The sequence below is a fragment of the Fukomys damarensis genome, unplaced genomic scaffold (assembly GCF_012274545.1).
Source record: "Fukomys damarensis isolate Sample0158 unplaced genomic scaffold, DMR_v1.0_HiC HiC_scaffold_12, whole genome shotgun sequence".
Lineage (NCBI taxonomy): Eukaryota > Metazoa > Chordata > Mammalia > Rodentia > Bathyergidae > Fukomys > Fukomys damarensis.
Window position 1 is genome coordinate 2,298,042 of NW_022900924.1, and position 23,743 is coordinate 2,321,784.

The window sequence follows — 23,743 nt, forward strand, 5'->3', positions numbered from 1 at the left end:
AGTTTAAAAAGTAAAATAAGAAAAGAAAAAGAAATGCATACTACCCCAATTCTACCTCACCTGAGTGTTTTTAAATAAACCTTTCATTAAAATATTATATTTAATAATAGTCAGAGAGGTATAGAATCATTCCCATACAGCTCAATAAATGTTTACAAAGTCAGGACAACTATGTAACTATCAATCACTCCAATCAAGAAACAGCACATTATCTGAGCCTTTGGTTTTTTCTTAACCTCAAAAGCATTAACTGCTACAATCACACTGGTAGCTTAGGGACTTGGAAGCTTTAGCTCTAACCATATCTGTCTTCAAAACAGAATTCTCCACAGAGAACCACAAAGGTGAGCTGAAAAATTATCTGCCATATCATCTCCAACTGTTTATGGAAAAGGCCCACTTTGGTGCTCTACATTTTCTGTTGTTATTTCAAATTCCTTGAAAAACCTGTCAGAAACAAATCCATCCAAAGTCACCCCAAAGCAGATGGATTCCTTACAGGAATGACCATGAGACTCAGGACAGAGCCAAAGGATTCCAGAAGAGAATCCCTAGAACTCAGTGTAGTCACAGGGCCTGGGCCCAGTGGGCAGTGTTCAAGGCAGATGGCAGGACCTGGGGTCACATCTGCACTTATCATTGCTGGCAAAGAACAGGGCGACATAGGACTGCTGCAGACGGGGGCACTTAGGGACAGCCAGGTGTGGGGGATGCTGGTGCCAGGTGTGGGTGGCAGGAGCCAATGACTAACATACATGCTAGGCTCTCATGCTCGCCGCCTGGTGCCAGGAATCACTGGCCTCAGAAAAGGGCCCCAGGGAAGGAGCTGAAGGTAGGGTAAGCACTACAGTGACAGGCAGTGCCCAACTAAGAAAACAAAAGTGCGTTCAGAAATCAATATTCTCCAAGAGATCTTTCAGACGTTCCTATCTGAGGTCCTCACAGAAGTGTTATCAATGCTCAGGACTGGGCTGCCTAATGGGAAAAGCCCCCATGGGGGCTTTTGACTCATAAACCTGTTCAGCCTCACATGTTCATAACCATTTGTGTAAAGAAGAAAAAGCCTCTAAGCACTAATTAGAAAGATAAAGCTGTTGTGTTTTCTTCCTGATCACCTTATCTTCTTTATTCAGTTCTTGAAGACTCAGCTATTAAAAGAAATTAAGTAATTCATCAAGCCCATTTCAATTACCTGCTGCTGATAACATCAGATTACAATTAGCATCTACAAATGAACCAAGTGCCAACTGCCAGGCTGAAACATAAGCTAATTTACTGCTAGGCTCTGCCTGCTGGAGACACAACTCTGGGACCTGGCAGCAGGCATCCACTTTATTATTGCAACAGTTTTGCAGCCTCTCTTGCAACAGTCCAGCGTACAGCTCTGACCAAGATTTACGGCCCGTCTGCCCCTGCTCACATGTTTATAGACGCTCTGTATCTGTCAGCAAATCACAGCTCCTTTCAAATAGCAATGTCTAGACAAGCAGGGTGACAAATCTTGACCTAAAGGAGCAAATAAATATTATTAATATTTATTAGGCACTGATAGGTGTTGGGCCCTGCACAGGACGTGCATTTCATATCCTTAATGAGGGTCTGATTCATTTTCTGTGAGTCCTCCGGTCCTCGATCAGAGAAATCTCCTGCTTTGGTTGATGCTCTCCATTTCTCATCCCTCCTTTGTAACAGGGAGAGGACGTTCTTCCTTAATCTGTTGTAGTGTCTGCAAACCTGAGGTACAGGTGGTTTGGCTTCTCACATTAGGGTATTATTAGACTGGGACAGTCTTCCTGGGCTCACCTGTGCCTCTCAAGCAGAGGAACTAAGTGCACAGCAAATGTTCAGGGCGTAGAGGGAGCCTGTAAGCTGCATCACACTTGAGAGAGTGCACGGTCCTCAGTTTGGATCCTGTCACTGTAGCTTATGACCTCTATGACTTTGACCCTAACTTTTATGCCTACCGCATGGTAGGATTAAATGAAATGTTTGCAAAGAGCCTAGTGCAGGGTAAACAATCAACAATGATTTTTTTGTTTTGTTTTGTTTTTAGGAAAAGAGCTGCTGGTAGCGGCTGTACTCCACCAGGAATGCTTGGTATCTTGTACTGGGCCAAACAGGGACCACTGCCCAAAGTGGTCTATACCCCTCGTGTGGTATATATGTCCTGATTTTCATGTGGGCAAGAGTGGCAGGGAGAGAAGGAGCATCTTTGACTTTCAGCCCTAGCCAGGTAATCCCAGAATGCGTCTACAAAAGTAATTTATAAGATTATTTAGAATACTAAATTGCATGTGCATTCAGAGTAATGATTCAGTTCATAAAATCTAATCAGGAAAAGCATGTAACTAATATGTGTGTGCGTGTTTTATAGACAATACATAGCACAGTTCCACCTGACCATGGGAATTCAGAAGTTTTTCATTCAGACTGCCCGGATTTAATTTTTTTTTTTTTTTTTTATTACCAGGGATCAAACTCAGGTCCTTATGCTTAGGAGGCAGGTGCTGGAACCACTGAGCCAAATTCCTGGACCAGAATTAATTTTTAAGTATGATTTTTATAGAAATTGTTGAGTTTTTTAAAAAATCAGAATCAGAACGGCTGACGGTTACCATTTTTGGTATCATTTTTGTTGTACTTTAGATCAGAAGAATTATATATACCCAACTTGACTGCAACCAAACTTTTATTCCAACACCTCAAGGTGAGATGAGAATTAATTCTCCTGGTTCCCAGTAAGTGAGAAGATCTGTAAGGATTGGAATGAGGAGACTTGAACAAGGATCAGTCCAGAGGCCCACTCTGAAGAGCACCTGACATTTGATTTCAAACTGCCCAGAAGCGATCCACAAAGAAGGCCCACCACACACCAACAGAGGCTACAGAAATACCGTCTTGCAGCTACAGTCTTTTTGAACAGAAAAGGAAAGGTGGCCATTTTCCAAACTAAAATTTGCATTAACATCATCTTCGCAAGGAACGAGTGCTTAGAAAATAACTAGGCTGCTCTTACTGTTCATAAGAAATCTGCAAATCGTTTCCACTTGTTTTATTTTAAAACAAATGAAATGTGGATGATAAATATTAATATACGCTGACCACCAAAGGACAAAGACTTCCTGTTGTCTTCACTGCTTCTCTCTCCCCACCTCCACATGCTGTCTGCACTTCGTCCCTGGCTGTGCACTGCACAGCACATCTCCGCTGTCTGAACACCTTCCTGGTAACTCCAGTCTCACTTTCCTTGGCTCCTCTGACGTAAATATCACACAAGCCACAACCGGAAGCTCTCTTTCTCCTGAGCTCCGCCTGCAGTCCCTCCTCCAGCCCCGCTGTAGGCAGCTCAGCAGCTTCCCCAGTTGGCGTTCCCACAGATATCACTAGGGTACCACCTCAGTGCTTCTCTCCAGGTCTGTTCGCGGCACACTGAGAACAGAGGCATCACCGGGAGTGCCATGATCGGACTCATCACGTGCTTCCCCACTGCTTCCCCCCTCGGCCTTCTTGTGTCTTTCCAAGGGCAAAACCCTTCTTCAAAGCACTGCAAAACCAACGTCTTGGAATAAGCTTTGACTCATTCAGTCCAACCATACAGATACTTACCGTGCACACACTTTGGGTAAGGAGTTAAACTTCGTGAGACAGAGACCACAGAGTAGAACGTACTTCCCACTGATAACAATATGCGGAGTAATAACTGTCGTTCTCTTAAAGAAAGGAAAAACATGTAAACGAATAACAAGAATATATGATTGAGTATAAATAGAATAAGAGAAAATTTTTTAAAATGTTATTGGGGCTCAAACAAGGAAAATAACTTATCTTGCCATAAGACAAGTTTCAAGGAGGAGTGAATTCTACTTGGGGTAATCCTAAAATGATGGATAAACTTTGGACCACAAGATAGAAATGCCAGTTCTAAGAGGAAGAGATGGCTTGAGGAAATACAGCAAACAGAAATGCATGGCCAAAGTGGCAAGATTAGTGAAAAATAGAAGAGCCAGCTTTAGGAAGAGAGTATATTTGAGTCTTAGTGGAACTAAAGAATGGACAATTGGATGTGTCTGAAATCACGACAGCCTTCACATCAAGGTAAGGACTCTGACTACAATGTGCTGTGCAATCCAGAGTCGTTAATAGCTTGAGGAAAGCTTTGAGAAGCTCCATCTATATTGATGTGTGGGATAGAGGAGGCATGGGAGGAAAGAAATGGTGATGAGGAAACCCAACCAGTAAGCTGATGCAGACTGGGTAACTAGGACAGGGAAAGTCCAGAGACTCTCTATGAGAATATTTAGTTGGCAACTTAGAGTGGGCATCAACTGAAAAAAGGGACAACAATCAATGATAACTGTAGCGTGCTGCCACATGAGACGACTGTCACTTGTGTTTCAACCACTGAGGTCCAACACCTTACACCAGCAACTTAAAAAAGAAGAGGTTTATTTTGGTTCACGGTAGAGGGGACGTAGCAGAGGAAACGTCGCTCGTGCCACGGTGGTCAGGGAAGCAGAGAGGGAAAGGAGGGAGATACACCCTTCCGGGCTACACTCCCAGGGACTGGCCTCTTGGAACCAGACCCCACCTCCCAAGAGAACACTCAGCTCTGACTCCTCTATGGACGGATCCATGTATGAATGCAGTGCCCTTGATCCGATCACCTCCCAAAAGCCACACCGCTATACACATACGGCATTTGGAGAACACTCTAGATCTAAACTAGTAACTAGTGCTAAATTAAAATGGTACAGCTGAATGTCCGCCTGAAAAATGTTCACATCCTAATCCCCAGAACCGGTAAATTCTATCTTACTTGGCCAGTGGGACTTTGCAGGTGCAGTTAAGTTAAGAACCTTGAGACAAGGATAATGCACGGATTCTCCAGGTGGCCTGATGTAAGGGCGATAGCCTTTACTGGTAGAAAACAGATGGAATCAGGTTGAAGAGGAGGTGAGGGGAGCGGTACACTCTGAAGGAAGAAGAAGACTGCCTCTAGTAGGATAAAAAGACAAAGACCCAGATTCTCCTGGAGATGAACCGGCACTGTCAACATCCTGACTTTAGCCCAGTGAAACCGATTTTAGACCACCCATCTCAACCCATCCTCACCCTGAGCTGTAAGAGAATCCAATGAATTGTTCTAAGCCACCAAATTTGCGGCATTTTGTTACAGCAGCAACAGGAAACTAATACAGAAAGGTAGAAAGGTAGGCTATCATCAACAGAACTAGGAAATTCGGACCCACTGACTTTGACAGAACAGCATGAGAATCGAATGGAGGCTCTGCTGGACAGCTGGAAATGTGAAGGGTTACTAAGCCAAGAAAGAGATCTGGTGAGTATAGATTTAGAAACAATATACAGAAGCAGTAGTCAAAGATTAAGGGTAACAACAATAAAGGGAGATAAGCAAGGAAAGAACAGAAAAGAATCAAGGGAAAAAAACCCACAAGAACTCTCAGGTTTAACAGCTGGTAATGGGATGGACAAAGGCCATTAAAACAGCATAGGGTATCAAGATAATGACACCGAGAGAGGCTGGGAAAGAAGGCAGGGTAAACACAGGCTGCAGAAAAGTATATAACAATCCATGCTGGAAAGGAACAAGCTATACACACATACACTTACATATATGGCTATGCTGATACATATATGTCTACACAGTAAAATAGTCTAATTAAATTATTAACAATAGTTAATGCTGAGGAGTGAGACAGGCAAAAGTATTAATGTGAGGGGTAAATCTCCTTTGTTTTCTAAATTTTTGTACTATAAGAATTCTTTTCACAAAAAATAATTGTCACTTTTATAACTTTAATTTTAATTTTTTAAAAGACGGCAAGAAATGTCAATGAAGAAGGCGCAGAAAGAGCATTTAGGAGACAATCAGGACAGTGGTGTTTCACAGTTATCAAGAGAGCCGCAAATTTCAGGGAAAGGCCAATGGAGAAAGCTAGCCACTTTCTGATGAGGGAAGTTTAGAATTGTTAAAAAAGCTCTTGTTTCCACCAGGAGGAGACCACTATTGATCTTTGTCAGGGTATAAAGGGTGCTGTGGAATTGCTGTGGTCAAAAAGAGCAGGAAGAACTAGGCTTCCAGTAATGCAGAGCAGCTCTTCTTTCAGACCAATCCTGCTGTAGATAACCAAACTCTAGTGCGTGTGGGAGGAAACCTCCAGGAGGCCCCAGAAAGCACTCAAAGCAGTTAGAAAAAGCAGACTTCGGAGTGAATCCACTGAAAAAGGTAATACCAGTGGGAAAGTTTTTCAAATGCCAGGGAATATTCTTATGTACTTTTGGGGGGTGGTCCTGGGATTGAATCCAGGGCTTTGCACATCCTAAGCATGTGCTCTACCAATAAGCTAAACCCCTGGCTCAAAGGACATTTTAAAATTAATTTTTTGGTGGGGGTTGGAGGAAGGGCAGGTCCTGGGCAGTGCTACAAGGCAAGGCTAAAGTTTACACAGAAAAACACAGTCTTACTAACTTGAAAAACCAGAGGAAAAAAATCTCAGAGAGGGCCACAAGTCACAGTAATTCTGAGAATAAACTTTACCCATCTCTCTCTCTAACCCCTAAAATATGCATGTGCAAGGCAAATCTAAACAGTCAGTTGAAAGCTAAAAGACCTAAAGAAAGATTTCAGCTGTCACCCATCACACAGAAGACTATTTTGGAGTTTGAGTCCAGCCAAGTTAATTGCCTAGTAAAACAACATCAACAAATCAGAATTATTAAGAAAAGATAATATCCAAATTTTCTTTCTCTATAAAATACTATTCACAATGTCAGATATAATCTTAATTGCTGGGTATACACAGTAACACTGAAATGTGACTAATACTCAGAACAGAAGGCAATCAGCATACGACTCTGTGACTATACTAAAGACTGCCACTAAATCATATACTTTAATTGTATGTATGGTATGTGAATTTATCTCAGCCATGCTGCTATAAACAAGGAAAAAAAAGCAAGCAATAGGATCAAACTCTAAGATGATCTATATATATATTGGCTATCATAATCGGACTCAGCTATGCAAAGGGAAAAACACATGGCACAAATGAACATAAATCTCAGCAGAAAAACTGAAATGTTAACAAAAAGATCCAAGTAGTAATTCTAAAGCTTAAAGAACACAACATATATCTTTTAAAAATTCCCTTGTGCAGTAAAGAATTAATCGTGCCCAAGGAGCAGTTTAGGCTGTGTGCGTGGCAAAGCCTTTAGCATCCCCACAACCTGCTAACAGTGTTTTCGGTTACCTGAGCATCTTGCCCTGGTCAGATGGTCTATGCTAACAATGGGATTTATTGTGGGGGCTTTGGGTCACATGGCCTTAGCTCAACTTTTGGAGGGGCTAGAAACTAAGGTCACATGAGCAAATGGTCAACTACGTCGACATGAGTAAGGTCCAATGAAAATTGGATTCTGAGGCCCAAATGAGCTTTTCTGGTTAGCCACACTCTATGCATATTGTCACACGTCATTGCTTAGGGGAGTGTGTTCCACCCACAAATCCACCAGGGGAGAACAACCAGAAGCCTTGCACTTGGAGCTCGCTTGGACTATGCTCCAGGTACCACTCCCTTGGCTGATTTCAAGCTGTATCCTTTCTCGGTAACAAGCCGTCATCATGAACATGACACTTCAGTGAATCGTTCTAGTCAATTACTGAGCTTGACAATAGTCTTGGAAGCCACAAACTTGAAAACCCCTACTATCAGGAATGAAGGAAGGTGCACCCCCGTGTCATCATCATCATCATCATCATCATCAAAATAATGAGGATTATAAACAACTTTAGGCCAAAAAATTCAGTAACTGGGATGAAATGAATGAAACTTCTGAAAAATACAACTTATCAAAGCTGACACACGATGACGAGGGAAAGCTGAATAGCCTCATTGGCACAACTTCTTTGGCACTAGGTAATAATCCATCCTGCACGCTACTGCACGACTCATCTTCCTCAAATGCCTACCTGTTTTGCCTTCCCGTATGCACATTTCACACTTCTTACTTCCTGTGCACCAGCGCACTCTCTACCTCGTGTGCATGATGGAATCTCCTCACCCGCCAGCACCATCCTGAAGGCCACCATCGCTCAGCCGGGCCGGCCCGCTGCACCTCATGTCGTCTTTCACGTCTCCCTCCCATCACTGCCTTTTCGTGCCCAGCCACTTACCTATGCGTCACGGTTTTCCTGGCTCTAATCTTCTCGAAGAAGCTTTCCAGGCCACTCCTAGCCTTCAGACTCTCTGTTCTAGGAATTCCATGGCAACACACCATTAACACTGTGTATGAGTCTTATTTTCCTGACTCAATTATAAGATTTTTGATGGCAAGAAAAAATTTCTTTTTCTGGAATGGGAGATGGAGCCCAGGGATTTTCACTGAGCTATACCTCCAGCCCTTTTGTATTGTTTACTTTAATACAGAGTCTTGAGAAGTCACTAAATTACCCAGACTAGGCTTGAATTATGATCTTGCCTCAGACTCCCTGAGTGATGGAATTATAGGCATGCACCATCACACTCAGATCAGAAAGCAATGATTTTTTTTAAACTTCTACCTCCCTTAAAATAATTTTTCAGGAGTGGGATATAGTAAGAATTCAATAAACATTTGAAATATATTGAAGGAATACAAAAAGCCTAAGTCTTATTTCTGTAGTTCTTGTCAGACTCAAATTCTTGTCTCCTAACCATCAGAAGAGCAATCTCCAGAAATCTACAACTTTTTCTAGCAACTAAAAATACGGTTAAGAGAAACGGAGGCAGAAGGAAGGATGGAGTAATGCTGAAATTACACAGAGATGGGGCTGCCTCAGTTTGGCAAGTCACATAAGAAAAGGGGGGCTGAGGTTTACAGTCTGCCACCACTTGTATCTGGGAGGGGCATACTAATGCCAATGAAGTCTCCTTCCCGAGTCTCCTCCCCACCCTGAATCCTTCCAGGTATAGAAGCAAGCAGCTCCAGTTTATATTCCCAAACACATCTGTATCTTCCCTCCACTACCTACCCACATCTGTTTAGACACACAGACAAAGTAACAATTTTGCCTAAAAACAATCTCACCACTACATAGAAACAAAAACTGCCCCCAATTATACATCTCTTCATTGTAATCGAGTAATACCAAACCAGGGATTGCAAATGTATGCTTTTAAAATGTATTTTTCACAGGGCTGGAGATTTAGCTCAGTGGCTCCATGCCTGTCTCACAAGTACAAGGTCCTGAGTTTGATCCCTGGTACCCTCCCCCCACAAAAAATAGTAATTTTGCATTTTTACTAACATTATCAATATTATCTGTGAATACACTTAATTTTGATGAAAAAGTATATGTTGGCATCTAAAGTGAAGTTAATTCACCAAGGAAAGAAGTCCCTGTAAGCAAAAATTCTCTCAAATTCTTTTGCACTGATGACTTCTTAGCAGCTTCTCTTTCACTTAAACCAAACACAGCTTTATATCATCTTCATTCTCCCTCTCTCTAATTAGAAATCTGGTTGCTTGTCTCTCTAGACAGAAAAAGGCTAAGCTGTTTTGTTTTTTCCAGCACTTCTGAGTTCTAATCCTCAGAGCAGCACTATGATGACCCAAAAGACCATGTGATCTAAAGCAGGCAGGCTCCAACGGGACACGTCTGAAGGAAAGACACAGGGCACACAATGACGAGATTCTTCGGAGTGAAAACACACAGAATCTTATAAAGAAAGGAGGTTACTTCAGCTGCTTCCAGCCCATACTACTGACCCAGAATCTCGCAAGCAACCCATCCTTACCCAGATTGGAGGACGCACGGCCCTCCGCAGCACGGTCCTTGAGGTCCTCCGCAATGCCCAACTGCTGCTCGTGATACTGTCTTGCCCTCTCCAAATCTTGCATGCACCTGGCAGCGTGGCCTAGGCCAGCGTAGGCCCGCATCTCGATGGCCTTCTCCATCAGCTCCTGTGCCAGCTCCAGCACATAGTTGTGGTAAGACGTGGCCTTGTCAAAGTTCCTCCGGTAGTGGTAGGCACTGCCCAGGTTGCTGTAGGCCCGGGCCTCCTCTCGCTTGTTTCCCAGGTCCTTGGCTATCTTCAGGTGCTGCTCGTGGCACTGCACGGCATTGTCAAAGTCACCCATAGCGATGTACACTGCACCCATGTTGCCAAGTTCTCGGGCTTCGGAAAGTTCGTCTTTGGATTGCTTGGCGAGAAGAACACACTGCTTGTGACTGGCAAGTGCATTGGGATAGTCTCCGATTGCTGTGTACACATGGCCCAGACTGCTCAGGGCTGATGAAGCTGCCTGGAGAGAGAGGATAAGGAAAAGAAATAAAAGTGCATCAGGAAATGGCTTTGGTTTGTTTCAGCAGATACAATTTCAGAGTTTGCCTGTAACTATCAATCCAATTCCTAATGGTGTTTCTATCAGTGGGCCGCAGACCTATGTAGAACTGATAAAGAACACATCCAACAGCAAGTTCCTAATGGAAAACAATGGTGACTTAATCAGTAGCTTTCCATACCTAATCTCACAGAAACAGGTTGTGTTCCATGTAACCTTCATCCCTAGTTTAAAGACTTACTGACATTTCCAATATTCACTATGTCATTATAGCTCTTAAAACCTATTAGCCTCTAAGGTATAAGAAAATGTTGAAGAAAACCAAATTTAATTATGACATATGATGAGCATAAGACATCCACAAGGAGAAATCCACATTTGGCCCTCAGCACTTTGGCCGTTTCTCTACTCTGTTCTTCTTCCAAAGCAAATGCACGCAACCCCGGTGAGCGACATGTTTAACACAGTGACTGATAATTCTGTGAGCCCCTGGAGGGTCAGTTCTCTTGTTCCTTTAATGTGATTTCATCAGTGCTGGTTGCTGTGGAGGATTTAGATCTGGATGAGTCTCCGAAGAAAACAATGGGTGGGTTACAACCAATGCCTGTGCACAGGACAGTAGCCATTGAGCCTCCCTCCCTTCCTCTCCTCCTTCCATTAGCTCTTCAGCTTTTCCTTCCTATCCACGGGCTAAGTCCAGCCTCTCTGTGCAGAGAGACACTCTCTTCCCACACTGCTCACTACTCATCCATTTCTTGTCCAAAGAAAAGTACACAAACCCTTTGTATGTATCTCAAAGGTTTTAATAAAAATGACTATATCGGTACAGAATCTTACCAATGTGTGTATAGTCTTACAGGCTAATTTCCACTTTAGAATTTCTTTGCAGATATATAAAAAGAAAGTTGTATCAGACTTTTTCGGCCTTTCTTTTCTATCTACAAAGTAAAAGCTTGCCTACCTTCCCCTTCCTTCACTGCATGCCTAAAGCTAAGGTCCCTTTCTTCATGATGCTTTCCTTTGCATCATAAACACATGGTCCTTGGAAACAAAGAGTACACTTGTTCTGTCACTAGTGGGCAAGGAGTTACCCCAAGGTCTTGGGAACAGTAATAAGGCGATTCACTCCCTGCTGGAGAAAGGATGTTTCTTTATGAGATGTGTTCTATGTCTGTACAACTCAGAATATGTGTATTAAAATTGTATAGAGATGAGTGATACGCTACCCTATTTTCTTTGCTTCTGAAATAGCAAGTCTTGATCAAAATGACTGAGAGATCATTTTTATGGTACTTGCAAATAGTGTATCTGCAAAGTGTTTCATATTGTTTTAAGTTCTTTTTATCATTTCACAGATGTTCCAACAAAAAGGATTTAGAGAATAGAGAGGAAATAAATACTTAGAAATTAACTTTTTTTGGTTATTGTCTGGGCGGTAGGGAGTAGAATGAATTCCACAAGTCACAATGCTGCAGCAGCGTGACTCTGGCAGAGGAAGTCACAACGTCAACTACAGCATGCCACGTAGGCTACACTGACCTCAGGTTCCCACCTTGACAGCCTCTTTGGAACTGAGGTTGGGACTTTGCGGGCCTCCCCTTGTTTCTTATCCACTCACGACCCACTGTGACAGTGACCCTCCCTTGCTACAGGCCAAGGGAAGGGACCTCTTTCCTCTCCGGCAGTAGCTGGCCTTCCCCATCTTATTCTTTGGGGTTCTTCTCCACCTAAGCCTGGCTAAGGAGGCCACAGTCCACGAACACTGCCACTCTCTGCTGTCTGCAGCGTAAAAGGAAGAGACTCTTCCACTGCGGAGCTAGGAGAGCTAGCCATTTGGGTCACAGCCGGCCTTTTCCTATCTCAAGGACCGTGAGCAACTTAACTTCTCTGAGCCTTGGTCTTCTAGACAGAGATTTCTAAGCTCTAGCAGCAAGCCAGAGGCCAGGCATTTTCAGACTCAGCCCTGAGCCGCTGTCAAGCATGTAGACCATAAATAATTTACTAGAGAGCTCCAAAGAGCAGATCTGGTTGGAAGCAATGAGCCCTTGAACACTGCAGGGGAGAATTTATAAAGCCCGGGACAGGCAGAACACCCCAGGCATCAACTATTCTCAGAAACTTCTGGTTTATAGCAACTCCAAATGACAGCCCTGGGATCTTCTGCTTCTCGTTCTTCATTTCTCTAAATGCCAGGGAGACACAGAAGCTCCCTTACTGGAGCTCTCTGAACATAAGGAAAGGGACTGTTGGGGCGTCTCCTTTCTGGGGTGTTGTAGGGAGAGGGAAGAACTGTTCCGTTAGCTTTTTCTAAGCATCCTCTAGTTGCCAAACAGCGCTGCCAGGCTGAGGCTGTCTGTGGCAGGTGTCCGGCAAATCAGAATCTCTAGGAAGGACTCTATCGTTTAGGAAACAGAGTCCCTGAAACCAGAGGCAGCTTAGTATAGAGGGAGAATAGAACAGGATTTTAGCATCAGAAGCCCTGGCTGTATAACCTAATAAGTTATTTCAATTTGTCACCTCTGTTTTATTTATTAAATGGTGCTAAAAACAATGCTGAACACACTTCTCAGGGCTGGGGTGGGATCAGATGCGGCAGTAACTGTGAAGGCATCTCTAAGGTATCCATGGGTATTTCACAACTGCAGCCTGGGTGGGCTAAACTCTGTTACAAGCAGAAGCCAGTAGTGGTAACTGAACACATCAGTCATTGTACTCAAACATCTCTATTCCTATCACTTGCCACAGGAAATGAAGTCCAGTGTTTTACAACCCATGGGCAAATAACATGTGATGATATTTATCAGCTAAGTGAATTGCAAATTAATCACTTGTCTTTGTTCCTGTAGAGTAAGTGTAGATCTGAAACATAGTTCTAGGCTGTTAATGAGGATCTGAAGACCCACTATCGAGGGGGAATCACCGGCTCCACCTCAAGCAGATGCTGTGTTTGCCACACTGCCTTTGTATATTAATCTCTCTGAGATTTTTGTGCTAGAATAGCAGCAGCTGCTTTCCACAGTGGAAACATTTTGGAACATCTGTATTTGAATACTAAAATGCATACAGACAGTTATGCTAACAAACTATCTGGCTGGAATAAGACAATAGTTTTCTCTTTCTACAAGATAGAAATTAGTCATCTTCTTGCCAAAGAATTTCCAGCTGTAGACTTAGGCACATCGGAGTCAGTCAACCCTGGCTATGTGACCTGAATATTCACAGAAGAGCTACATCTGATGAGTTGCTTTCCTGGGATCTGAAGCTAGAGCTGGAAATTTGCTCATATTTCTTCTAGCCACCTTTAAAAGTTTTTAACTTGAGAAATAAAATACAGTTTAAATACCCAAACTACAACTACATTGATGAAACTACCATTAAATAGTGTTCTGAAGATTTAAACACATCTTCCTCTACCTAGTATGCCCTCCCCGACTTATTGTATGCATTTTTCATAAGGGCTATAGTTTGTGAGAGGATTAAATAAATAGTAGGGATATACAGAGAACATTTAATATAACTGCTGATGATTAATTGTATGTAGTTGGGAAAACAGGAAATGTACCTACGGGTAGTATCAGAAATATTGTTTTCTTTTTACTGCCCAAACCCTCATGCACCACGTAAACCCTGCCAGGCCAATGCCCATAAACTCAGAGTCCTAGAGTAAGCACCCACAACTCAGTAGACATAAAAATACATAGCGATTGACTCTGGAATCAACAATACACACTCTGTGAAGAACTATAATGGTACATAAGATCCTAATGATATAATCGACAATGTGAAATAGGAAGAAAAGGGCTAAAGGTGTAGAGGAAGTGGGAAGGGTAGGGGAAAGGTAATAAGGGAAAAAATATGAGAAAATGAAAAAAATGGAAAAAAGTATTTGTAATAGGGAAGGGAGGATGGGGTGAAGGGAGGGCAGGGACAAGGGGAAAAAATGAGAACCAAGACCTGTCATGTAAAGATACAAGATCCCAATGATGAATGTAACTGTACTCTATACCTAAAATGTACCAATAAACTCAATGAGAAAAAAAAAAGAATACACACTCTGTGATGATTAAAAAGTATATAAACATCGCTGAGCCTCAAGTTTCTTCATTTTTAAAATGAGACTCTTAAAACTTCACAGAACTTTGATGTCCTATACTAAATAAAATAGTATTCTTCATGAGCCTGATTCCGGGTTTGGCACATAAAAGACGCTCAAAACTTTAAGTTTTTCTTTGTACCCAACTCATTTAGCTCTATTCACTTCAGAGATGTTGTAAAAGATGACTAGGATACAGAACATAAAGTTCTCTCATCACAATGAAAAAGAAAAGACAAGAAGCAGACCCTACCAAAGATGGGAACCATCACTGCTCTCATCTACCAAAGGGCAGCACATTATCTAGGTCATTTTCCTGCTGTTACATATACAAGAAAACTCACCCTTTTGTTAGAGACTTTTTCGATTCCCTGGTATACCCAACATCTAGGTAGAACCACCTTGACTTCAAGCGGTTAAAGCTTTGGAGTATTTGAGGGTCTATTTGTTGACTGGTTCATTTGTTTATTCATTCGTGCATTCAAGAAAATTCTCTAGATTTGCACAAATCAAATCAACTGATCTTCACCATTCAGTGAAGAAAGGACACCCTTTCCAACAGATGTTGCTAAAACAACTGGACATTAAATGCCAAGAAAAGAATCAGACACAGACCTCCCAGCTTTCATAAAACGTAACCTGAAATGAGACTGGGCGTGGTGGTGCACACCTGGGATCTCAGTGCTCAGGGTGCTGAGGCGGGAGGAACACTGAGAGTTTCAGGCCAGCCTGAGCTCTACAGTGGGTCCAAGGCCAGCCTGAACCGCATGGCAAGACCCTCAAAAGACCCTCCCAAAAATTAACTTGAAAAGATTCATGTGCATACATTAAAGAAAACTTACTGAATTCCTGGAAGATAACATAACAGAAGATCTAGGTGATCTAGGGTTTGGCAGTGAGTCATTAGATACAACACCAAAAGTATGCTTAATGAAAGAAAAAACTGTGAAGTTAGACTTCACTAAAATTAAAAATTTATGCCATGCAAAAGGCACTCAAGAGAATGAAAGACAAGCCACAGGTTCAGAGAAAATGTTTGCAAAACTTACTTCTGAGAAAAAAAAACTGTTTATGTATATGAAAACAATAGACAAAAGAAGTAAAAAAAAATGTAAAAGTCCAATAGATCTTGAAGCAGAATCTCACCAAAGAAAGTATATGCAGATAACAAGCACATGAGAAGATGCTCAACATCACAAGTCATTAGGGAATTGCAGATTTAAACAACGAGATATGTCTATCAGAATGGCTGAAATCCACAAGCAGTTGCAATACTGACAAGAGTGTGTGGTAACAGAAATCCACTCATTGCTGGTGGGAATAAAACATGGCAGAGTCACTTCGGAAGACGGTGGCAATTTCTTCTAAAATTTAACAGTCTGCCGCATGATCTAGCACTCGTGCTCCAGCTATTTACCCGAATGAACTGGATATGTATGTCCACACTAAACACATTTATTAATAATTGCTAAAAGTGGAAGTAACCAATAGATGAATGAATAAACTGTGACAAGCCTATATCCTGTAATGCAATACTATCTGGCACTGAAAAGAAATCATCTATCGAGCCGGGGAAAGACATGGAGGAACCCCTAAGTGGATATCACCGTGAAAGAAGTCAGTCTAAAATGGCTATATACTATAGGATTCCAACTACAGGGCGTCTGGAAAAGGTAAAACTGTATAGAGAGGAAGATCAGTTGTTCCAGGGAAAATGTGGGAACACAGGAGAGAGGAATAAATGGAGCACAGAAAGTTTTAGGGCAATGAAAATATTCTACATAGTGCTACAATGGTGGATAACCTGACATTCTACATGTGCCAAAGTCCATACAACTGTACAAGAAGAGTGCATCCAAATGGAACTTGTGACCTTTAGTTAACAGTAAGCACTATCAAGAGTGCTTCACCAATTGTGACAGGTGTACAGACCATAGTAATACAAGATGCCAATACTAGGAGAAACTGGGAGGAGGAGGAGTGGATGGACAGACAGAGACAGAGGGACATAGAGACAGAATAAATGAAAACGAGGCAGGGAGAGAGAGCATAGATGTGGAAACTAAACTACTCAATTGTCTTCTCTAAAAATAAAGTCTATTATTAGGTAGATAGACAGGAGTTTCTTTCCTTAGGGGAGTAATTGTTGAAAACAGATGCATGAGAAAGTGCATAGAGCATGACTAGGTATGTTACAATTTTGGATGGGTTCTGTCTGCCCACCACTTTGTAAAATCTCAGGCATTTTCTATGCGTGCAGTTACACTGGATCATTACAACAATCCTCTTAAGCATGTATTGTTATAATATCCATCTGTGAGATGACTAGTCTCAAAGACTCAAAGAGATAAAATGACATGCCTAAAAGGGCACTAATTCAGCAATGGAGTAATCCATTAATGAGATCATAATTCAATAGCATATTGGGAGGTAATGGGAACTTAGCAGGTGGGATCTAGTTAAAGGAACTGGGTCATGGGAACAAAACCTTGGAACTATATTTAGTCACTGGCCCCTTCCACTTGGGCTTTTTTTCCCTTCTTTCCGCTTCCCAGCCAGCATGAAGTTATCAGCTTTCATGTACTGTGCTCCCCCACCATGATATTTCTGACTCACCATGGACTGAAATATCTGAAGCCATAAGCCAAAATAAATATTTCCTCCTTTCATTTGTTTTTCTTCGTTATTTTGTCACAGTGATGAAAATGTGACTAACACAAGGGCATTCACAAATATGCTAGCTTTTCTCTTTCCAGGCAGGTAAGACCACATCCTTGATTGGGAGAAGTCACACATATGTGGCTATATGATAGGCTTCTGCGAATCCAAGTGACCGTGTTCTGGAACGCAGCCCATACCTGTAGGAACCGGTGCATGCTTTACCTCATCCTCTCTTGCTAAAGTCTGTAGCAAGAATTGATCTTTAAGTGAGAATCATGTCAGTGTGTAATAGACTACTGGATGATTTTTTTTCTCTTTTATTGAGTTTATTGGTACATTTTAAGTATACAGTACAGTTACATTCATTATTGGGATCTTGTACCTTTCATGACAGGTCTGGGTTCTCATTTTTTCCCCTTGTCCCTGCCCTCCCTTCACCCCCTCCTCTCCTCCCCATTTACAAACACTTTATTTCCATTTTTTCATTTTCTCATATTTTTTCTTTTCCCTTATTACCTTTCCCCTGCCCTTCCCATTTTCCCTACGTCTTTGGCCCTTTTCTTCCTGTTTCACATGGTCAACTATCGCATTAGGATCTTATGTATTATTATAGCTTTTCACACCAGAGAAACTATATGGTATTTATAAATGTGTGACTTATTTATTTCACTTAGGAGTATATCCTCAATATGTAACCATTTTCCTACGAATGAATCTAATTTCTCATTCTTTATGGCTCAGTAGTATTCCATTTATAGAAAAAAACACATCTCCTTTATCTAATTTCGAACTGATGGGCTTAATGAATATACAATGAGCACAAAAAATAAACCTTTTTCATTTTAAAGCACTGAGATCTGGGGATTGTTAATATAGCATAATCTGGCCAATCATACATCACATTGAGCATAAATTATTAATTTCATTTTCTAGGAAACACCACAGTTAGAGTTAACACTATCTGGGAAAAACATCATAGTTAACACTATGTAGTAGTTTAATTATGTTGCAATTACAACAGGTTTGGATGATTAAATTTTACCTTTTAAAAAAAGAGAAGCATTTTGAGGAGAACTGGATACAAAAATCAGATTAGGTAATTTTTGGAAACCCGTATCAGTCTAGATAGAAAGATCTACCTGGAAGTAACATATCCAAATTTCAGGCTTATTTAGGAGGAAATCAATCAATAGCTACTCAAATATAAACCTACAGAAATAGAAAATTGAATTGTGTTCTGTGGAGGCTTGCGTTGAACAAATACTTTTCCTACTTAAAGAGTATACTGTAGTCTGAAAAATCTATTCTTAATCAGCAACTGAGTATGGTAATTCTGGATAAAGTTTAAATGATGGTGACCAACTCCTACGGTTGGTTACCAATAGTCACATAACATCAACTGGAAAAGAATACTTAAAAGAAATGTTATAACCTATATTGTTGAGGGCAGTGTAGAAGATTTCACCTAATGTCATCTTTATAAGTACAATGGGAAAAAAATCATTCAGATCTCAGTGCTTCTGTCAAGCAGCTGCTATGATTTTATCTTAAAACAAACAAACAAACAAAATTCCTTTTTTTTTTTTTTTTTTGGTACCAGGGCTCAAACAGGACCTTGCACTTGCATGGTGGGCACAGTGCTACTGAGCTAAATCCCCAGCCCACCCAAAACATAATTCTTATAAGCAGTCATGTTCAACTCTTCGGGCCACTAGGAAGTTTAAGGCCAGAGGCAGAGCCTCTCTCTAACAGCCAGATAGAATCCCACATGTGTGCAAGCTCTCCCCAGGGTTTAGCCCATGATCTGACCCTACTACCAGTATTACTCTATTTCTCCCCTTTTATATTTTGTTACCTGTTTCCACAAATGCTTCTTGGGTTGAACTAAACAAACCAAGGAAACACAAACAAAAAGCAGTTAAAGGATAAGGATCTTGGTAGAGAGAAAGCTTCCTAAATATGATCTCTAAGAATTGTGAACTCACAGCCATAGAGAAAGAGGAGGTTTAACTATGACAAAGAAATTTTTAATTACATGGTCTTTAGTTGTCTTAAATCATGTGTATGCTATACCTGCTCAATAACTGGTATCAGGTTTATCATCATCAGTCTAACCAGTTTGTCCAAATGTCTAAACCTGGGGTTGGAGTAATATCTTGCAATTATTCTACAAAAGAACACATATGTGTGTATGATCTGAATTCTTTTCTACCATAGTAGTTGGTTCGACTAGTTGGTTATTATAGCTGGTTTGAATCCCTTACTCTGAGCTTAGAGAGCCGTTAGTAATAGTTACAGCTTCTGCTTGGTAAAGTATCAACTTTTTCTAATACCGTGAGGCTAGAGGAGCTTTCATATTAATTATTTTTATCAAAATTATATTAGGGTTGGAAGAATAATACAATGTCAGGAAGATCTATTACCTAAACCTAAGAGTGCTATCACAGGTAATAAATTATTTATAATGCCCAGCATTCATGCTGCAATGTTTTCAAACCAAGGATTTGTAAATGTCCTTTGTAGATGCAAATTAACAGATTAATAAGGAAACAAGCTTTCTGGTATGAGAAGCAGGGATGACAGATTAGCTATTAAGAGCAATTTATAGGTCCTAAGATATGAAAGTTGGCAAGAAACACTACCTCTGTTGGCTCTATAAATAGTAAAACTGCATTTGGTTTCCCAGAGGTATCCTGTTAGACATTTTAATTATACCATAAAAACTGCCAGAATTTATAATGATTCCAGTTTTTAAAAAACTTGATGCTGCATGTAAACTTGACGCAATACAACAGGCATCCGTGCTATGTGCTGTCAATGCCAAGCTGCAGCCAATGAAAGAGTGCATGCTCCTGCTTCCTGAAGGCCCACACGGTGAGGCCGACGGGGCATCAGAGAGGGAAGTGTTACTCCGTAATGTGTCCCCTCTGTGTTACATAAGGGTTCTCCTCCCTCTTTCACACCCGAACGTCTACTGCAGCTGCACTACCCATTTCGGAAGACTTTGAAGAACTCTATTCTTTGTAGTTCTTCGGTCACACTAGGAAGAGCAAGGAAAACACCTCGTCCTGGCGGTTCTATCAGGTTGTTCAGCTTGATCCAGGGGAAATTCCCTTACTTGCTTGAAACAATCACTTAAGATTATGTTTGGAAATTTATCTCCCACTTTCAGTTCCGCGTACATCTTTAGTTTTCTTGAAGTGGAAGCAAATAACCTGGTCTCATGAGTTTTCTATGACACAATTCACCAAATTTTTCAAGTAATAATTTGACCCAGATTAGGAAACATATTCTGTGCAAATGCTGTTTTAGTCTAATCAAAGCTCTTCCATTCCACACTTGTCAGCCAACCTGAATTTCAGTGAGCTATAAAACATCGTTCTGTAGGGTGTTGGAATGTTGCCAGTCACCCTTCCAGGACAGTATTTACACTGAGTCATAAAACCTGGCTTTGGCAGAGCAGATACAGTGGAGAGAGGCAGGGAGGCAGAGAGGGAGAGGGATGTAAAACACACGTGTGCACAAGTGCACAGACAAGAGGCAGAGAAGGCGGCTCTGGAAGCAAGAGAGACCAAGAAGAGGACAACCTATTTACAGAGGCCAGCAGATAAAACTCATAAAGAAATCTTTAAAGTGTATGGAAATGGTCCTCAAGGATCTTGGAGAGATGTTAGGGAATTAAACAACTGGGAATTCCTGCAGGGATCCACGAAGGTGTAACACTATGGCCTCCTGCTGCAGTGGATAGGCCCTAAGGAAGGCTGGCACTTTCTGAACTGCATGGCTTCTGAACAGTCAGGAACAAATGATCCACAGCCTCAGCTCTCTGCATTTTCATTCCAGCAGATGCACGTGCTCCTGAGGCTTCCACGATTAGCACAAGAAGCCAACGCTATCACTATTTCACCTCAGGAACGGTGGGCAAGTTCAGCATTATCTTTTGAGCCACATATTCAGCAACCATCCAAGACCGACTATGAAATTATATTAGTTTTTATTTAATAACATTTATTTTAATACCAATTATTAACATAAATCCGCAGCGGTACCATGCTTTTGTTTGTGAACCAAACTGTGGTTGTGTGCAAACTCTATACTGGGTAACAAACAAGACCGCAGCCATCTTCCCGCACAAACACAAACGTGGCCATCTTTTCCAAAATTGTGGAACAAATCCAGTTTGTACTGTACTTAGAATTCATTTCTCATGGTTTTGGTTTAAATGATCATTTTAATTATTTTTTAAAAATGTGTCTGCTAACAGATGAAGCTTGTAGTACATTTAAAATATATCATAGTTTGGTCTCTAAAATGCTAGGCAGTTATTTAGTGACAAATTCGATGGCATACTTTAACAACTTTTATCAGACTTCAGGTGCTTTCTAACAACTACTTATTCTACCCCCTGAAAAATAACAGACTTAGTGAATCCTAGGGAGATAAAATGAGTGAAACTTCCTAGGTTTGAATCGTCTCTCTTTTGTTTCCTTACCTATGACAAGATAATGATATCCACCTCATGGGATTATTATGACCATAAATAAGAAACTTAGAATTGCGCCTAGCACACAGCAGGGATTCAACTACTCCTAGCTGTTACTATAAATGTTATAAAACTGAGTAAATTAAGCAATTCTAAAATCATATATTATATTAATTTAATCTGTTTTTTACATTTATTTAAAATTTAAATATACCAAATTAGTACCCTCCATTCCCTCCCTCATTAAATCAATTAAAAAGCCTGAAAATGTCATTTCCCTTGTGCGGCATTTTTCACTGCTCCTTTGGCACATGAATGACTTGGGTATGTAAGCACATAAGTACTCTTTTTTGGGAATCCCTAAAGAAAGAAGACATTGCACCAAGATCTAAAAATGGAATACAGCATCTTCTCTGTAGAAAAATTAAAATTTTAATTAAGATCTTAATTTAATTTTTACCCAAAATTAGTGTACCATATACAGGCTGACTTAAATATAGGTTACACAGTTAGAGAAAATTTCTAATTACAGCTATTATCAAATTATTCATCATATTAATTTTAAATCTGTTTTTCAGTGGTAAACTTGTTTCGGATGAAAATGAATATTAAAAATGTTTTAGAAAAAATACATTCTAAAACAAAAAGATGACTATTCTATTTAATACAGTAAGAAAAGAAACAGGATGCAGGTAAAGAGAGGAGGTGCATGGTATGAAATTCTTTGGGTTAGACGGAGACTTCTTGAAACCACGGGTCGTCTTCTTTGTCCCTGTGACTTCAAACTCTTCCATGATGACTGCCATATAGAAGGCGTTCAACAAACACTCAGAGAAAACTGATAGTCATGGGTGGGACTTTTAGTCTGTAGAACTATGTGAAAGAAACTCCATACTCCCACGTAAGAGTGACAAAATAAGTGCGCGGTACCAATGCCTTTCGATCTCTAGTTCTCTGTAAGAAAAATTTGGGGACAATAAAACTCACTCCAGTTTACTTTTCTTACAGCTTCAAGAATATGAAACAGGTGCTTCTAAGTTGCCACTTGTCCATCTGCATAGAATTCTCGGTCCTTGTTCCTCTACTTGTTGTCCCTCATCCAGTTAGTCACAGTCTCGTTAAATCTTGTGAAGTCTACTACCTGTTATCTTTGTTTTGTGCACAGGAGGCATGAAGTGATTACACAAGAGCTGCTACTGTTTTTGTTATAATATTATTTTTCTTAATAATTGAAATGGCACCCAAAGTCAGAATTTGAGAAAATTAGCAGAATACGGGTTCTTTGTAGGTATGACTAAAATATTTCTTATAAAGATATAATAATAAGTATGATTACTATTCATTGAAAGCTAAGCAGATTATTTCGTAAAATCAAAATTGTCACGAACTATAAGAACTTTTCCATATTTACCATAATAAAAGAAAAATCATTGTAATTAAACAATGACAGTTTGCTCACTGATTGACTGTAAGAACATCACGATTTCAAATATATATATATATATTAAAATATGGGAAATGCACATCTCAAAGTTGATGATTTATGATATATCAGATATCTTATTTACGTTATCTCAAATCACCACAGGGACCTATAGGGTAGAAATTTTTACCCTTATTTTGCAAATGAGAAAACAAACATTAGGTAACTGAGATCACCCTGACTACAGACAGTGCATTTCCACAATTTTGCACTGCCTTCTAGAAAAATTCCAAGAAAAAATGAGGAAGAAGACAAGAGTACTTGCTCTGAAAGGGAGTCCTTCCTATTGCTACTTACAATTAAATGCTTAGACTGACTTAGCACACAGGTCTTTCTAATTTGCAGTATCATAAAATGGCTATTGTCAAATTGTATCATAAACTGGATATACATTCAGGAGTTTATTAAGACTGAGCACAGAGAAACCTATAACAATATTATTGCATTGATGCTTTTTGAGCAATTTACTTTTTACTCTCTCCTGCCTAGATATAAATATTTCCTTTGGAGGTTTTCAAGACTGCCAGCCTGCCTTTAAGTCTAAAATGAAACATTTGATCAATATCCTCCTCAGGACTATGTACAAACGCAGAGATACGGAGTGAAAAAGTTTAGAGGCTGTGCCTAGCCTAGCCCCGGCGGCCGCTCTCTGACAGCTGTCCCCAGGACTATGATTACA

At 40.6% G+C, this 23,743-nt stretch overlaps 1 protein-coding gene across 1 annotated transcript in view; it reads right to left on the reverse strand.

The window, feature by feature from the left end:
* Positions 1-23,743, reverse strand: part of Ttc28 (tetratricopeptide repeat domain 28) — a 558,472-nt gene that overhangs the window by 154,037 nt on the left and 380,692 nt on the right. Inside the window, exon 6 of the mRNA XM_010604145.1 lies at positions 9,798-10,305. Within this exon, the coding sequence (XP_010602447.1) occupies positions 9,798-10,305 (508 nt within the window). The remainder of the gene's footprint in view (positions 1-9,797; positions 10,306-23,743) is intronic.